The sequence below is a fragment of the Blennius ocellaris genome, assembly GCF_963422515.1.
Source record: "Blennius ocellaris genome assembly, chromosome: 15".
Classification (NCBI taxonomy): domain Eukaryota; kingdom Metazoa; phylum Chordata; class Actinopteri; order Blenniiformes; family Blenniidae; genus Blennius; species Blennius ocellaris.
Genome location: NC_137664.1, coordinates 594,743 through 612,647, shown reverse-complemented (window position 1 = coordinate 612,647; position 17,905 = coordinate 594,743). Strand labels below are relative to the sequence as shown.

At 46.0% G+C, this 17,905-nt stretch overlaps 1 protein-coding gene and 1 long non-coding RNA gene across 2 annotated transcripts; one reads left to right on the top strand and one right to left on the bottom strand.

Annotated features, from left to right (window-relative positions):
• Positions 1-4,056: 4,056 nt before the first annotated feature.
• Positions 4,057-5,238, top strand: LOC308140675. Its single transcript, XR_013936959.1, has 2 exons — positions 4,057-4,204; positions 4,301-5,238. It is a non-coding gene; the product is annotated as an uncharacterized lncRNA (long non-coding RNA).
• Positions 5,239-7,942: 2,704 nt separating this feature from the next.
• Positions 7,943-17,657, bottom strand: LOC308140107 (Golgi phosphoprotein 3-like). The gene is made up of 5 exons (XM_080509778.1): positions 17,215-17,657; positions 15,937-16,068; positions 13,137-13,251; positions 11,895-12,055; positions 7,943-8,386 (listed from the first exon to the last, which is right to left on the bottom strand). Exons 1-5 carry the CDS (start codon positions 17,428-17,430, stop codon positions 8,123-8,125), a joined length of 888 nt encoding a protein of 295 aa, XP_080365904.1. The 5' UTR covers positions 17,431-17,657; the 3' UTR covers positions 7,943-8,122.
• Positions 17,658-17,905: the final 248 nt, after the last annotated feature.

Below are 17,905 nucleotides of genomic sequence, written 5' to 3'. Positions count from 1 at the left end.
GAGTTAAACCTGAAGTTACCTGGATTAGAGGAAACTAGAGTTTATCCTGAAGTTAAATGGATTAGAGTTAATCCTGAAGTTACCTGGATTAGAGGAAACCAGAGTTAATCCTGAAGTTACCTGGATTAGAGGAAACTAGTTAATCCTGAAGTTAAATGGATTAGAGGAAACCAGAGTTAATCCTGAAGTTACCTGGATTAGAGTTAAACCTGAAGTTACCTGGATTAGAGGAAACTAGTTAATCCTGAAGTTAAATGGATTAGAGGAAACCAGAGTTAAACCTGAAGTTACCTGGATTAGAGGAAACCAGAGTTAATCCTGAAGTTACCTGGAATAGAGTTTATCCTGAAGTTACCTGGATTAGAGGAAACCAGAGTTAATCCTGAAGTTATCTGGATTAGAGGAAACTAGTTGATCCTGAAGTTATCTGGATTAGAGGAAACTAGTTAATCCTGAAGTTACCTGGATTAGAGGAAATGAGAGTTAATCCTGAAGTTACCTAGATTAGAGGAAACTAGTTAATCCTGAAGTTACCTGGATTAGACAAAATTAGAGTTAATCCTGAAGTTACCTGGATTAGAGGAAACCAGAGTTAATCCTGAAGTTACCTGGATTAGAGGAAACTAGAGTTAATCCTGAAGTTACCTGGATTAGAGGAAACTAGTTAATCCTGAAGTTACCTGGATTAGAGGAAACTAGAGTTAATCCTGAAGTTACCTGGATTAGAGGAAACCAGAGTTAATCCTGAAGTTACCTAGATTAGAGTTAAACCTGAAGTTACCTGGATTAGAGGAAACCAGAGTTAATCCTGAAGTTAGCTGGATTAGAGTTAATCCTGAAGTTACCTGGATTAGACTTAATCCTGAAGTTAAATGGATTAGAGGAAACCAGAGTTAAACCTGAAGTTACCTGGATTAGAGGAAACTAGTTAATTCTGAAGTTACCTGGATTAGAGGAAACGAGAGTTAATTCTGAAGTTACCTGGATTAGAGTTAAACCTGAAGTTACCTGGATTAGAGGAAACTAGAGTTAATCCTGAAGTTACCTGGAATAGAGTTTATCCTGAAGTTACCTGGATTAGAGGAAACCAGAGTTAATCCTGAAGTTATCTGGATTAGAGGAAACTAGTTGATCCTGAAGTTATCTGGATTAGAGGAAACTAGTTAATCCTGAAGTTACCTGGATTAGAGGAAACGAGAGTTAATCCTGAAGTTACCTGGATTAGAGGAAACTAGTTAATCCTGAAGTTACCTGGATAAGACAAAATTAGAGTTAATCCTGAAGTTACCTGGATTAGAGTTAATCCTGAAGTTAAATGGATTAGAGGAAACCAGAGTTAAACCTGAAGTTACCTGGATTAGAGGAAACTAGTTAATTCTGAAGTTACCTGGATTAGAGGAAACTAGTTAATTCTGAAGTTACCTGGATTAGAGGAAACCAGAATTAATCCTGAAGTTACCTGGATTAGAGTTTATCCTGAAGTTACCTGGATTAGAGGAAACCAGAATTAATCCTGAAGTTACCTGGATTAGAGGAAACTAGAGTTAATCCTGAAGTTACCTGGATTAGAGTTAATCCTGAAGTTACCTGGATTAGAGTTAATCCTGAAGTTACCTGGATTAGAGGAACTCCAGCGTCGTAGTTTAGGCCTCAGATTCATTCCATGAATGTAAACAAACAAAACAAACAAAAAATATGTGGACAGTCAAGTTTCAGGTCGAACCACACCCGTCTGTCCTTATTAGGACACACACACACACACACACACACACACACACACACACACACACACACACACACACACACACACACACACACACACACACACACACACACACACCTCATGCTCTGAGTCATTAAAGGTCAAGTTCCGCCGTGACGCCGTCACACTTGTTTACCGTTTACAGAGCTGCTGACGTCAAAAACACCATAGTTACTGTAACTTAGTAGTACTTAGTTAGGTAAATTAGTTCAGTAGTACTTTCATTATCCGGATCAGTGTTCAGTTATTGTTCTTCTTCTTCTATAACATTTTCACACTTTGGCAGGATTGAATTAGATTTCAAATAATAAACATCAAAGTGTCAGTTTGGATGCTTTCATGTAATGTAACTACAGGACTGGACGTACGGCCCCGTTCACACGCCTTCGAGGGAATTTGGAAAAAAAAACGCAACTTTTTGTAAACACTAGGGCCACGTCTCTATGGAAGCGGGGGGTGAGGGAGGGGGGGCTTACTTTTTTTTTTTTTTTTTTTAAAGGCTCCAACTCTGTCCCCATGGAAACTGGAAAAACGCGACTTTTTGTAAACACGACGGCTATGTTTCCATGGAAACGCAGTCCATTTCCATGAAAACGGGGGGAAATGCAACTTTTTGTAAACGCTACGGCCACGTCTCTATGGAAACGGGGGTGGGGGAGGGGGAGGGGGACGGGGGGTTACTTTTTTAAAAGGCTCCAACTCTGTCCCCATGGAAACGGGAAAAACGCGACTTTTTGTAAACACAACGGCTATGTTTCCATGGAAACGCAGCCCATTTCCATGAAAACGGGGGGAAATGCAACTTTTTGTAAACGCTATGGCCACGTCTCTATGGAAAAGGGGGGTGGGGGGGGGGTTACTTTTTTTTTAAAAGGCTCCAACTCTGTCCCCATGGAAACTGGAAAAACGTGACTTTTTGTAAACACAACGGCTATGTTTCCATGGAAACGCAGCCCATTTCCATGAAAACGGGGGGAAATGCAACTTTTTGTAAACGCTATGGCCACGTCTCTATGGAAAAGGGGGGTGGGGGGGGTTACTTTTTTTAAAAGGCTCCAACTCTGTCCCCATGGAAACTGGAAAAACGTGACTTTTTGTAAACACAACGGCTATGTTTCCATGGAAACGCAGCCCATTTCCATGAAAACGGGGGGAAATGCAACTTTTTGTAAACGCTATGGCCACGTCTCTATGGAAAAGGGGGGTGGGGGGGGGTTACTTTTTTTTAAAAGGCTCCAACTCTGTCCCCATGGAAACTGGAAAAACGTGACTTTTTGTAAACACAACGGCTATGTTTCCATGGAAACGCAGCCCATTTCCATGAAAACGGGGGGAAATGCAACTTTTTGTAAACGCTATGGCCACGTCTCTATGGAAAAGGGGGGTGGGGGGGGGGTTACTTTTTTTAAAAGGCTCCAACTCTGTCCCCATGGAAACTGGAAAAACGTGACTTTTTGTAAACACAACGGCTATGTTTCCATGGAAACACAGTCCATTTCCATGAAAACGGGGGGAAATGCAACTTTTTGTAAATGCTATGGCCACGTCTCTATGGAAACGGGGGGTGTAGGGGGCGGGGGGTTACTTTTTTTAAAAGGCTCAATTGGAAACGGGAAAAACGCGATTTTTCCACCACGGACACAGGAAACAGTTCTGCACATGCTCAGTAGGTGCACCACGAGAACAAGGAGTATTTGAGATGAACCTTAATGAGTTTCCCTTTGATACACTTGAACATCTCATGACTGACACTCGAACTCTTTGATGTTTGGAGCCAAAAAGTTGATTCGTAATTAAGGTCACTTTCTGGTTCACGTTATCCGGCGTTCGTTCCGCTGCGTCTCCACTCCTACGACACTCGTCCGGGGAGTTGACCGGCAGTAACCGGTCAGAGAATTTCCGGCAAAACATTGGTGGGTCACAGGAAAACAAAGCTAGCGCGGTAGCTTATCGGGCCTATCGGCTCAGCGGGACACCGGAGCTCCCGTCCTCCAACACAACGCGATAAACAACAGAACGTCACTTCACCGCCGTCATCAGACACGCAGACGTGGCGGATCGCGTGGTTTTCTTTCACTTTCAGTAGTTCGAGGAGTTTTTGAAACGTCTCACTCGAGCCGACGATGTATTTATGTGTTTGACGTCAGCGTTGGAGGAGCAGTGGGGGTGGGGGAGGGGGAGGGGGAGGGGGAGGTGGTTGGGTTCACGGAGCCGCGGGGATTAAAGGTCGACGTGGTGTAAACAAGGCGCGGCGTGGGAGGAACTTGGCCCAGCCCGGCGGGGTTTTCTGCTACGTCAGGCGCTGGTATTTATGAGGCGGGCCGCCGTCCGCGGTCTGAACCTGTCGCTTCTCGTCAGACGGCGACCAACCGGAGCTCCAGACGTCCAGAGAAGAAGAGAGAAGAGCTGCCGAGGAGGTATCCCGAGGAATGGCGAGTCACGGTGAGTCTCGAGGGACGAGCCCAGTGAGGGTTGGGGACGTCTGTTATCCGACCGCGATCGTCCGCTCTGATCGTCCCGCTGTGGTTTGGTCCTCAGATCTCCCCGCCGCCGCCGCCCGCCTCTGCGCACTGGAGCTACGTCAGCTGGGCGACGAGCTCTACTGGAGGTACAAGGTCCTGGAGGTGCTCCTCAACAACTACAGGACCGCGGCCAAGACCCGCTGAGGCGCCGTCCGGGAGGAAACGTCGACATGGAAGCGAGGGGACTCGTTGGGGACCGTGGACTCGTCGGTGTCTCGTCTCCGTGAGCCACGGACACACCGATGGAAGCCGACAGACTCTGATGTCGGTGGGTGTAGGGGGGGGAGGGGGTGTAGAGTCCCAGGGCTCTGCAGAGAGGAACCGACGTTCGGGGACGAGAGGAGCGTCCCAACGGAGCTGACGAGGACATGGAGACACCAACACAACTCTGTGTGGAACTTTCTGTAAAGCATGAGGTGTCATGAGGCTCATGTCTGCTGGAAACTCTCCAACCGTCTGTGAACCCCCCCAAAAGAAAACCCCCAAAACATGTATAGACGTATTCTGTTAGATGAAAACGTGTTACTTTGTATTTGCTGTGGTGGAGACGGACTGACGGACTGACTGACTGACGGACGTGTCGGTCGGAAAGATCTTTGAAAAACGATGCGGTATGAAGCATTTCCTACTGCGGCCGGGGGAGGTTGCTGGTTCCATTCCCCACTTATCCCCCCCCCCCCCACGTGCCCAAAGTACCCTCGAGCAAGACACGGAACCCCAAACTGCCCCCGGCGGTCGGACCGATACGCTTTGGTGTGTGAATGTGATCAACGGCGTGAAGCCGCTGGAAACTCATTTTCAGATTTGTGACGTCAGTTCCAACAAATACACAATGTTGTTATTGTTATACATTGTTCCGCCTGCTGCACCGCCTTGCATGTAAATATTGTCTTTACTTGTCAGAAACACAAGATCTGAAAATTTTAATAAAAATGTTTTCAACCTGACATGAAATTCTCATTTATTTTGCCATATATATATATATACATACACATATATGTATACACATATATACACACACATATATATATATATATATATATCAAAATCAGGATCAATACTATAAAACATCAAATAAAAATAAACAGTAAAAAACTTAAAGGTTGTGTGAACTAATCTCACATTTTCAAAGTCTTAACTATATAAAAGTCAGTATTTGTCTCAAAACTACTTCTAATTAAGTGTTACATTGAAAGTGTATTTTTTTAAATACACAAAAAACAATTTATAACAAACATATATAAAGCAATAAAACTAGAGAATGAAAGTTTGAAACTTCAAACGTCTCAGATACGGTCTGTGACTCCGCCCCCCCCCAAACACAAACTTTCTCTTTTATTACTGAAACCGTTCAGATAAAAGCAGTTCTGAAAACAAACGAGCTGCAGTTGAAAAGTTAAAACGCTGCGCAACGGCTTTGAGTGATGCGTTCAGGCGCATCACGTAAAGCCGCCCTCCGACATGTTAATGAGCCACCGCGTTTGCTCAATAGTCCAGACATTACGGTAGTGAAGCAAGCCACACTAAACGTAAAGGAACAGTAAAAGGATGAAGCGGACTTCAAAGGAACAAGTTGCTGAATGTCCGTGTCGCTCGTGAGGTCAAATAAACAGCAGCGGTGAAACTGGTGTAAATTCAGGCACTTAAAGGATCCTTACTTTATTTTGTGTGGTAATACAAAAAGCATACAGAATTATAGAGGATAGGAGAGAAGATCCCTTTCAATTGAATTCCGTTAGATCGTACAGGTAAAATGACTAATAATTACATACAAGCCTTCTCTCTGTAGCTACATCCACACACAACCCGCCACCAGCTAGCATGCATGTCCTCCGCTGTAAACCCGTCCCCGCTGCTCTCCACTGATATTTCCTGGTTAAAAACAAAAAAACAAGACAACTGTAAGTAATGCGACATGTAACTCCGCCCCCACATCGGTCAGGACTGTGAATTTCTTAAGACGTCGTTTTTGGTTTCTCCTCTAATGGACCGCGCGTCGTCTGAAGTCTTCCGACGGAAGAGTTCAATACGAAAGACGAAAGAAACCCAGAGGGGAAACTCACAAGGGTCACGTCACCCAAAGACCGCCGGTCGGGTGACGGACGGAACGGAGGATTCGTTCCGTCCGTCCGTCCGGAACGGAGGATTCGTTCCGTCCGTCCGTCCGGGACGCGAGTCTGAATGCAGAGACGCTCGTCTTCCATCTCCTCCTGGACGTTTGTCCACTCGACTCTCCTCGTCAAGCTGTGAAAGTCTTTGAAAGCAACCTGAAGAAAATATCTAAGGTCTTCGTTCTGGCGCGCTGGAGGCTCCAGCAAACAGGAAGTGGATCTTTATCGGGCCTTCTGCAGAGCTTCCCAACCCTGAACCCTTAAACCCTGGACCCTTAGTCCCCTGAACCCTTAAACCTTTAGTCCCTGAACCCTTAAACCCTGAACCCTTAGTCACTGAACCCTTAGACCCTTAGTCCCTGAACCCTTAGACCCTTGGCCACGGCTTCTATACCTTCGGGGGAAACTCTGGGTTCAGTGACTAAAGGCGCTTCAGACATACGGACAGGACAAGACGGGGGTTTGAACCGTCAACCCTCAAGACCGGACCAGCTCCACCCACGGATCCACGGAGTGTCTGGACTTCATTCACGTAAACTTAAAAACCCGGGGAACCCCACGCCGACGTCCATTTGGGCGAACTGACCCCTTCGCACATCTACAAAACTGAAATACGGCAAATAAAAAAATTTGACAGGACTCGTTTCTCCCCGCGTCTCGATTCGAAACGTTCAGAGATGAAGGAAAAGACCCAAACGGTGGGCGGAGGAATGGTTCTGAATGCTTACGACGACCGGAGACGAGATGAGAGACCTAAAGTTTCCCCCGGCCGCGGGTTGCTCACAACCGCGTCTCGACAAAAAAGGGCAAAACGGAAAGAAAAACAAGAACTGGAGATACGCTTCTCCCCGCAGGCCCGTCCGCCGTGCAAACCGCCCCCCCCCCGGGGGAGCGGCGGCCGCTCCGAGCCTCCGTCGGCAAAACAACGGAGGAGGAAATGGAAGACTCGCTGCGTGGCGTGGAGACGGCGTGGACCCCCGCGGTGTCGACGGACCTAATGGGAGTTTCTTTGGGAGCTTTGATTCTTCATTTAGTTGGACGGGTGGGAGGAGCCTACCGGGGGCCAGTCAACCCTCCCTCCCTCCCCCAAACGCAGAGAGAGGAAGGAAAGAGGAGCGTTGAGGTGTTCCCCTCCCCCCCCCTCCCTCCCCCCCCCGGCGCTCCGACAGCCGCCATCCTTCCTCTAGAGGTCTTGACGTAACGGACAGACGAAGGAGGGAAACTCGGCATCTTCATGCGTCACCACGACTACCCCGCCTCCGCCGCGCCCTGATGTCACGGCGGCGCCAAGATGGCCGCCGTTCTGGCGGCAGCAGCGTTTGGTGTTTGTGAGTACGTCCGGCGCGGCGGCGGCGGCGGCGGCGGCACGGTTTGCCTCTCGGCGTGTGAGAGCAGCCATCGGTTTGGTTTAGGTTGTTTTTTTTTGTTGTTTTTATTTTTCTCAGTTAGAGACGGTTCCTTTTTTCCATCCAACCAGCTCCAACGTGGTGAAACCCCTCCCCCTCCCCTTCCCCTCCCCCTCCCCCCCCCCCACCAATCAGATTGCACTGTGTTAATACGGACCGCCACCAAGACGCCATCCAGAATCGACGTACCAACAGGCTCCCCAACCCCCAAAAATAGATTGTCTCATTAAAGTGAAGTCCTCCAACCAATTAAATAACAGACCACAGGTCAGATCTTTCCAGTCCGCCGCCCGCCGCCACCCGCCGCCGCCGCCGCCCTCCTCATTTGGTGAAGGCGGCCACCACGGCCCACATGAGTTCGTTGGCGTTGGGCTTGGCGCTCTCCTTCTCGGGCTCCAGCTCCAGCAGGGTGTGGACCCTCTTCATGCCCAGGTCGTACTGGTCGTCCTGCAGCGGCGCGAAGGCGTTCTCCAGCACGTCGGACGAGTGCGCCAGCAGGATCAGCGCCAGCACGCGCTTGTCCATGCGCTGGGGGTCGTTGACCCACCGCTCCAGCACCGAGTCCTGGACCTTCTTCACCAGGCGCTGCAAGACAAGGCAAGGCAAGGCCAAATGTCAATCCGCCGCTTCGCACGCCAGCAACCGTATGGAAGTGAAACTGTGCCGTCAAGAGTCTGAATTTCTAACTCTGAATTTTTTTTAACCACCGAAATCAAGACTTTGAATTTTAAAAGCTGTCGAATTTCAAGTATGTATCTTTTTTTTTTTTGCTTCTGATTTTTTTTTTCCAACATCTAAAAATATTCAGTGTGTAAAAATTCAATGTGTCTAAAAAGTCAGTTGCAAAAAAATTCAGCTGCAAAAAAATTCAGCTGCAAAAAAATTCTGTTGCAAAAAAAATCAGCTGCAAAAAAATTCAGCTGCAAAAAAATTTTGTTGCAAAAAAAAAAAATCAGCTGCAAAAAAATTCAGCTGTAAAAAAATTCAGCTGCAAAAAAAATTCAGCTGCAAAAAAATTCAGTTGCAAAAAAAATTCAGCTGCAAAAAAAATTCAGCTGCAAAAAAAATTCAGCTGCAAAAAAATTCAGCTGCAAAAAAATTCAGCTGCAAAAAAATTCAGCTGTAAAAAAATTCAGCTGCAAAAAAAATTCAGCTGCAAAAAGATTTTGTTGCAAAAAAAATTCAGCTGCAAAAAAATTTTGTTGCAAAAAAAATTCAGCTGCAAAAAAATTCAGCTGCAAAAAAATTCAGTTGCAAAAAAAATTCTGCTGCAAAAAAATTCAGTCGCAAAAAAAATGCAGCTGCAAAAAAATTCAGCTGCAAAAAAATTCTGTTGCAAAAAAAATCAGCTGCAAAAAAATTCAGCTGCAAAAAAAATTCAGCTGCAAAAAAATTCAGTCGCAAAAAAAAATTCAGCTGCAAAAAAATTCTGTTGCAAAAAAATTCAGCTGTAAAAAAATTCAGCTGCAAAAAAATTCAGTTGCAAAAAAAATTCAGCTGCAAAAAAAATTCAGCTGCAAAAAAATTCAGCTGCAAAAAAAATTCAGCTGTAAAAAAATTCAGCTGCAAAAAAATTCAGTTGCAAAAAAAATTCAGCTGCAAAAAAAATTCAGCTGCAAAAAAATTCAGTTGCTAAAATGTTTTTTTCTGCAGCTGAATTTTCTTTGCGGTTGAATTTTTTGACACATTGAATTTTTACACAGTGAATATTTTCAGATGTTGAAAAAAAAAAATCAGAAGCAAAAAAAAAGCCACGTACTTGAAATTCGACAGCTTTTAAAATTCCAAGTCTGATTTTGATAGTAAAAAAAATTCAGAGTTAGAAATTAAAATTCAGAATCTGACGGCCCAGTTTTACCAGTTTCACTTCTATACAACCGACCCAGTTCACTCATGCTGGTAAATAGAATTATAGTGCAGCTGATTGATGTACTTGTACGGTGTAAACAAACAACCAGCAGGGGGCAGTAATGCAACTTTAAGGATGTAAACTGCAGTTAAAACCCACAAGAAGAAGTATTTAATTATAAAAATAAAGGTGTTTTTCGTCAAAAATGTTACATTTAAATTGAAAAGCTGGGAAAGAAATGCTATTTTCTATGGGATTGTTGCAATTTGACGCAACACCAGTACAAGAATACCAATATTGCAGTACCAGCATAGAGATAAAGCACATAATGGCAGTCATGAGCAAATACTCTCATTACTCCAATTAGACGCACACCCACCCACACCCACACAAACACCATCACCCTTAAGTCAAATAGATTACGTGCTTTTGTCGTTACTCAAGTATTGTTTTCAAATACCTTCTTACCTATACTATATAGTGGAAACGACAAATGAAAAACACTCTAATTACTTTAACAAAGTGGTATTTCAAAAGTACAATTTGAACCTTCTGATGCGTATCTACCAATATATATATATCTATATATATATATATATATATAAAAATTTACTTTTTAAGCAGTACAGCTCAGTTCAGTTCCGCCTTTAAACTGTGTAAAACAACAATTATAAAAACAACAACAACAACACACTTTATGACACACAATTTACAACGAAACCTGTTTAAAACCCTGTTTTATGTGATGTTTTAAGTGCGTGAAGGAAATGTTTTTGTTTACATGGCAACATAAAAAAAAGACGTCTGTTTCCATGGAAACGGCCGTCGTATAAACCCCCAGAACGCAACGGAAGTTTTGTTTTCACTTGAAAATGTCGTTACGTAAACGCAGCTGGAGGCCGACGTGGAGCTGCAACGTGACTTTAGTACTTTCATGGTATGTCGCAGTAACTTTATTACATCATAAAGAGAGTCGATGGTTTGATCTCGACTTGCTTCAATGTGAAGAACAGAAAGAACGAGTTCTAACAGTTTGTTTATTTGTCGTGTCTTTATATAGCTTATGTCTGTAGTCCAGGTCAGTAATCGTCTCCTGTCCTCCAGGTGTCCAACCGTCAGTACGAAACAACGAATCATCGGAAACACGAGGATCACTTTTAGATTCTCCATTCATCTTTTTACATTATCAAGCACTTCTTATATTTTGGGTCTTATTACATGATATGTTATTACACGATGTTACGACATGACGTGTTGCTACATGACGTGTTACTACATATGTTACTACACGACATGTTACTACACGACGTGTTACTACACGACGTGTTACTACATATGTTACTACATGACGTGTTACTACATGACATGTTACTACATGACGTGTTACTACATATGTTACTACATATGTTACTACATGACATGTTACTACATGACGTGTTACTACATATGTTACTACATATGTTTTTACATGACGTGTTACTACATGACGTGTTACTACATATGTTACTACACGACGTGTTACTACACGACGTGTTACTACACGACGTGTTACTACATATGTTACTACATGACGTGTTACTACATGACATGTTACTACATGACGTGTTACTACATATGTTACTACATATGTTTTTACATGACGTGTTACTACATGACGTGTTACTACATATGTTACTACATGACGGTTACTACATGACGTGTTACTACTTAAGTTACTACATGACGTATTACTACATGACGGGTTACTCCATGTCATGTAGTAACGATATGTTACTACACGCTATGCGATTACACACTATGCTATTACACGCTGTTATTACACGCTATGCTATTACACGCTATGCTATTACACGCTATGTTATTACACGCTATGCAGCCGAACCCGATCCAGAGAAAGGCCGGCTGCTCCGGTTCCAGTCAGACAAACGTCTTTAAAGTTTCGGGGCAAGGCGAAAACAAAGCGGAGCTGGACGACGGAGCGGCGCCCCCTGCTGGAGGACTGAGGAACCATGACACACAGGCTTGCAGAGACGTGGGCGGCTGCGTTTAACATTATTTACCAACTTAAAAAAATCGCATTAGACTCAAACTCAGTGACCTGCCATCATCTGCGAGAAAACCTGTTTTTTTTTTTTTTTTTTTTTTTTTTTAATCACTGCACATTTCAGATCTGAATGAACAAATGTTTGTTATTAAACATTGTTATTATTTATTATTATCCCGAGCAGGAGGTTCCAGCCGTACCTGCTTGATGGTGTTGTTGGTGAGCGGATGTGTGGTCATGTCGAAGAGCAGGAAGTTCTGTTTCTCCGTGGTGAGGACGCCCTTCTCCACCAGGTTCTTGGCCAGGCGCTCGCGGACGTTCCGCAGCTGGTAGTGCAGTTTGAGCGGGTTCCAGGTCTCCCCTGTGGAAGGAACCCACAGCAGACGCCGTTCAGCTGAGCTCCACGAGGCCCGGCACACATTTTTGGAAACTCGCCGTCCTTCAACCGACGACGACGAACAAGAAACACGACCGGACGTCCAGACAGACCGAGAGCATAAAGGCTCGTTTCGTTTATTAGTTATAAGTTGGCAACCGCGAGTGAGGAAGGTTTCCGCGTGCCGTGTGCTCCTGCCATGGCGTTCCCGTCGCTGTGTCAAAATAAAAGCCTGGTGAAAAAGTACGAGCTTCACCTCTCGTGTCGTCTTCAGTGGGAAACGGGACCAAATGGCTCTTTGGTGCATTAAAGGTCGTCACCCTTTGATCTAGAACGTGTGAGACCCTGAGAATGTGCGACGGTCCGACAAGGCGCCAGGGTTCTAGATCGTGATCAGATCATTAGATTACAGTATTTCCACGAGTTCTACAAAGGGTTAACACCTGCATGTTCGTGGGGGAAATGTCTGTCTTTCTTTTCACTCGTCTGACGATAACGAACCGCCACGTATCGTCAAACCACGTTGGATAACCAGAGGCTGGAGCTGCACCTCCCCCTCCCCCTCCCCCTCCCTCCTCCCCCTCCACCCTCCACCCTCCACCTCAAATATTCCACGCTGCTGGTTTAATGCGCAGCGACATTTTTCACAGCAACATTTTTCCCGTCGGCGGGAACAATAGAGCTTTGATCTATTCAGGTGATGAAGAATCTGGGTGACGAGTCAGACGAGTCTGACTTGCCCGTCATACGTTTGTCTTCATGAGGAGCTTCGCCCCGTTCGGGAGAACGAAGCATCCAGTAGAGCTCGTTTCTTTGCAGCTAATTCAATATCGAAATGTCGTCTTCTTATTCTGGATTTGCATCGTCGCGTCTCCTTAAATCAAAGGTTTGATAAACCCGGGGAACCGGAATCTTGTAGCAGAAAGGTTTTCAGTAAAAATCGTCTCCACGTCGAGGTTGGAGTCGTCGTCAGTCGCGATCGTTTGTTTTTTTGTGAAAATGTCAGGATTATTTCTGAATTCAATATTAAAGTTTGCTTTGATCTCTCTCTCTCTCTCTCTCTCACCACTCAGCAGCTCGATCCAGCTCTGGACGCTCTCCGGAGGCTGCGTCTCTTTAATGTGCTTCAAGGCCTCGTCCAGCAGGACGTCTCCTGTGGGAGCGTCGGACCTGCACAACACCTGGAGAGAAGGAAGGAAGGAAAGGAAAGAAAGAAAGACAGAAAGAAAGACAAAGAAAGAAAGAAAGGCAAAAAGAAACAAACAAACAAAAGAAAGAAAGACAAGACAGAAAGAAAGAAACAAAAGAAATCCAAAAGACCAAAAGACAGAAAGAAAGAAACAAAAGAAAGACAAGACAGAAAGAAAGACAAAAAGCAAGAAAGACAGAAAGACAAAAGACAGAAAGAAACAAAACAAACAAAAGAGAGACAAAAGACAGAAAGAAAGAAAACAAAAGACAAAAGACAAAGACAAAAAGCAAGAAAGACAGAAAGAAAAGACAGAAAGAAACAAACAAAAGAAAGACAAAAGACAAAGAAAGACAGAAAGAAAGACAGACAGACAGAAACAAACAAAAGAAAGACAAAAGACAGAAACAAACAAACAAACAAAAGAAAGAAAGAAAGAAAGAAAGAAAGAAAGAAAGAAAGAAAGAAGAGGCATATTTTACTATGTATTCATGTGACCGTGCGTCTAATTGACCCCAGAGGGACATCTGGACCCCAGGGGGACGTCTTGGCGCTAGGGGGACGTCTGGACCCCAGGGGGACGTCTTGGCGCTAGGGGGACGTCTGGACCCTAGGGGGACGTCTTGACGCTAGGGGGACGTCTGGACCCCAGGGGGACGTCTTGGCGCTAGGGGGACATCTGGACCCCAGGGGGACGTCTTGGCGCCAGGGGGACGTCTGGACCCCAGGGGGACGTCTGACACCCCCTGGGGTCCAGACCTGATTGTTTTAACCTGCAGAATCTCTAAAACGCACAACAAGTCTGGTTTAAACGTCTGAAATACAGGAAGTAAAGTTTTCATCAATTCATAAAACGCTTTTCACAGAAAAACGCCACAAAGTACGACACATAAAATGGGAGATATAAAAAAAAAAACATGAGAATTTAATCAAATACACAGTTAAAAGCGGAAAATGAATTTAACCAAAGGGTTTCCTAAATAAAAGTCTTATTTAAGAGTTTGATTGAATGTTAATTTTTTTTAAAAATGACAAAATCTTGAAGCATTTTGTGAATTCTATGGAAAAACGTTGAACTTTTCTTTAATTATAGTTCCAGTCAGCGTCTCCCAGGTTCAATCTAAGAATTGAATATCAGCGTAGATTTATAAATTATGTTCAGATTGTTATGTTATGTTGTTGTTATTGTTTTTTTAAATAGACATTTTGATCACATCTCCTCGGCAGCACAACAAAGAAAAGCTGTAAAGTTTAAATTTAAAGGTTATTGTTGCACTATTTTACCTCCAGAGACGCTAAAAAGTACATTTATAAAATTGTCCACTGTGTTTCTGTATAAATTACTTTAGTATTTTAGTATTGCTTGTGTTAATAAAAGATTACCAACGTCACTGCAGGTTTGTATTTTGTACAACGAACCGCAGGTTTCCTCATGTATGAACTTTAGGAAAAGCTACGTTCGTAGTGCGCGTTATAATATCGCGTTCCGGGACACCGTACTTCCTGACGGACTATTTTAATTGGGTGAAAGTTGAAACGCTCGGCGACGGCGGCTTAATCTCGTTATGGGTTTTCACTAATCGGCGGCGTTGGGTCGCCGAGTTCAAAGTGTCGCGGCGTCACTTCCTGCGTCGACCCGTCTGGGCCACCAGGACGACGAATTAATAAATAAATAAATAAATAAACAAAACTTGCGTAAACACACAAAAACATTTATTATTAAATCTATAGAAAACATGGCGCTTGTTGCCGAGACGTACTTTGTTCTGTAATAAAGCAGTTTAGCGTCTAAACCAGACCTACCCACGACAAAAATGCAAAACATATATTTATTTTCAAATATATTGAGGATTCTTTATATGGGCAATGTATAATGATGGACCTTGCAAAACCGTACGAGCCAATATTGCGCAACACGACATAATTAACTATGAACATTGTTTGTAATTACCTGACTTTACTTTGATGTTACTTTGATCTTTGGTATTGCGACGGTCGACTGGCAGACGAGACAAAAGCACTTCGAAAAGGACATCGTGAAAAAAACAGTCCACCTCCTATTCCTCGTGAAAGTGAAACGTCTTCGTCTTCTCACTTGGTCCAGCTCCCCCCCAAATTAGCAGTAACTCGCTTGACTAGCTTGTTAGCTTTGCCACACTTAGCGTCGTCGTTTGTGCGGTGACCTGAAGGTCAGAAAAATCCAGCCGTCATCTGACGCTGCGTTCGATCGTACTCGTAAATTCGGAAAGGTAAATTAGTTTCATTACACCGGCGTCTACTTTTGTTTTTCTAATGTCGTGCGTTCTACTATTACGACCTTAGCTATCAACTGGTAGATCGCGATCGACGCATTGAAGCACCCCTGTTCTAAACACACCTGCTGGGTTTATTTAGGCTCCGTTTCCACGACAACTGATCCGTTAATAAAACAAACAAATAAAACAAAACAAAACGTGGGGGGGTTTCTACTGGCGCAGCGGTGTAGTGAGTCTGCCGGGCCAGGGGGGGCGCTGTGGCTCGTTATGGAACCTCAATGACAGGTGCAGAGGAGAAAACGATCAAATGACTTGATCAACCTTCATCCAACCTCTCGTTGTTCTACAACTTGAGAGTTTGTGTCTCACGGAGGAGGAGGAGGAGGAGGAGGAGGAGGAGGAGGAGGAGGAGGAGGACTCACCTTCCTGGCGAGGAGGCTCTTCCTCCTCACGCCACACGGCTCCAGGTTCAGCCTCCCCCTCAGGGCCAGCTCTACCAGCATGCAGCCTCGCAGGCCGGAGGAGATGCAGTCGTTCCAGAAGGAGGTGTAGCCCTGAGAGGAGGAACAGGAGGAGAGGGGGAGGAGGTGGAGGAGAGAGGAGAAGGAGAAGAGAGGAGAAGACAGCAGAAAGAGGAGGAGAAGAGAGGAGGAGACAGCAGAAAGAGGAGGAAAGGAGAGGAGAAGAGAGGAGGAAGAGGAGGAGGAGGAGACAGCAGGAAGAGAGGAGGAGAGGAGAGAGGAGAGGAGGAGAAGACAGCAGAAAGAGGAGGAGGAGAAGACAGCAGAAAGAAGAGGAGGAGGAGGAAGAGGAGGAGGAGGAGAAGAGAGCAGAAAGAAGAGGAAGAGGAGGAGGAGGAGGAGACAGCAGAATGAGGAGGAGGAGAAGAGAGCAGAAAGAGGAGGAGGAGGAGGAGAAGAGAGCAGAAAGAAGAGGAAGAGGAGGAGGAGGAGGAGACAGCAGAATGAGGAGGAGAAGAGAGCAGAAAGAGGAGGAGGAGGAGAAGAGAGCAGAAAGAGGAGGAGGAATGGAGAAGAGAGCAGAAAGAAGAAGAAGAGGAGGAGGAGGCAGCAGAATGAGGAAGAGGAGAGAGGAGGAGAGAGGAGAAGAGAGGAGGAGGAAGAGGGAGAGGAGGAGAAGAGAGGAAGAGGAGGAGAAGAGAGGAAGAGGAGTTAGTGAGCTGACGTGTAGCAGAGTTCCAGGACTTCCAGGTTGAAAAGGGGAGGAGCTTCACCGCTTGTCAAAAAAAAAAAAGAAAAACAAACAAAACAAAACAAACAAATTACTATTTAACCCAAAATCAACCATCAACCAACCAACTAACCAGCTAGCAGGTCAACTTAGCAAACTAGCGGTGGAGCTGCTGAACTAGTCCAACACGACTTAACCAGCTGGTCAGGTCAACAATACAGCTGGAGAACCACCGGGGGCTCCGGGGACATAAACACACCGGGAACCACCGGGGGCTCCGGGGACATAAACACACCGGGAACCACCGGGGGCTCCGGGACGACAACCACCGGGGGCTCCGGGGACATAAACACACCGGGAACCACCGGGGACACAAACACACCGGGAGCCACCGGCGGCTCCGGTTGACACGAACACACCGGGAGCCACCGGGGAGCCACCGGGGGACAGAGCGGCTGTTGACAAGCGGCCAGCCGGACGCGGGTCCCGGGGCCGGGGCAGCACCGCACCTCTCGGTCCTTGAGGCCCAGCAGCAGCACCTCCTCCATGAGGGTCAGCCTGGTCTCCTTCGAGTCCCCCCGGTCCTCGTCCTCCTCCTCCCCGCAGCGGGCCTCGTCGTCCTCCTCCACCGCGGACTCCTTGTCCAGCTTGTCGGCGGCGGCGCTGCGGATGGCCTCGGTCCTCCGCTGGACGAGGCCCGACGTTCTCTGCGCGAGGGAAGTCATGGCTGACGAGCGGCGGTCCGGTCCGGAGAGAAGAGCCTTACCCAGAGCAGGGAGGGAGGGGGGGCGAGCGGCATGCAACCACGGCTGGTGGTGGGGGTGGGGGGTAGGGTAGGGTAGGGAAGGGAGAGAGCTCCGAGGTAAGGACGCGGCTGTCCGAGCGGAGAGAAGCGGCCGCGAACGGTTAAGCTCGGCTCGGGATTCCTGCGGAGACTCTGCCCACTTCCTGATCCAACATGGTGGCTGAGCAAGTGACGTCGAACGAGGGCTGAGGCGGAGGAGGGGAGGGGGACCGTGAACGCATCACCCCGCGGTGCCTTCAGGACCGTCGGAAATGTGCCATTTCGTCGACTCTGCCCACTTCCTGATCCAACATGGTGGCTGAAGCAAGTGACTTAGAACGAGGGCTGAAGGTGGGGCCGTGAACGCATCACCAGCGGTGCCTTCAGGACCCTCGGAAATATGACGTTTCGTCGAC

Coding starts and splice junctions, on each gene's coding strand:
- LOC308140107 (XM_080509778.1), bottom strand. CDS start 17,430: ATGACTTCCCTCGCGCAGAGAACGTCGGGCCTCGTCCAGCGGAGGACC. Junction 16,069..17,214: donor TGGGCCTCAAGGACCGAGAG/GTGCGGTGCTGC, acceptor TCCTCCTCTCAG/GGCTACACCTCCTTCTGGAA. Junction 12,056..13,136: donor CTGGATCGAGCTGCTGAGTG/GTGAGAGAGAGA, acceptor TTCCTTCCACAG/GGGAGACCTGGAACCCGCTC.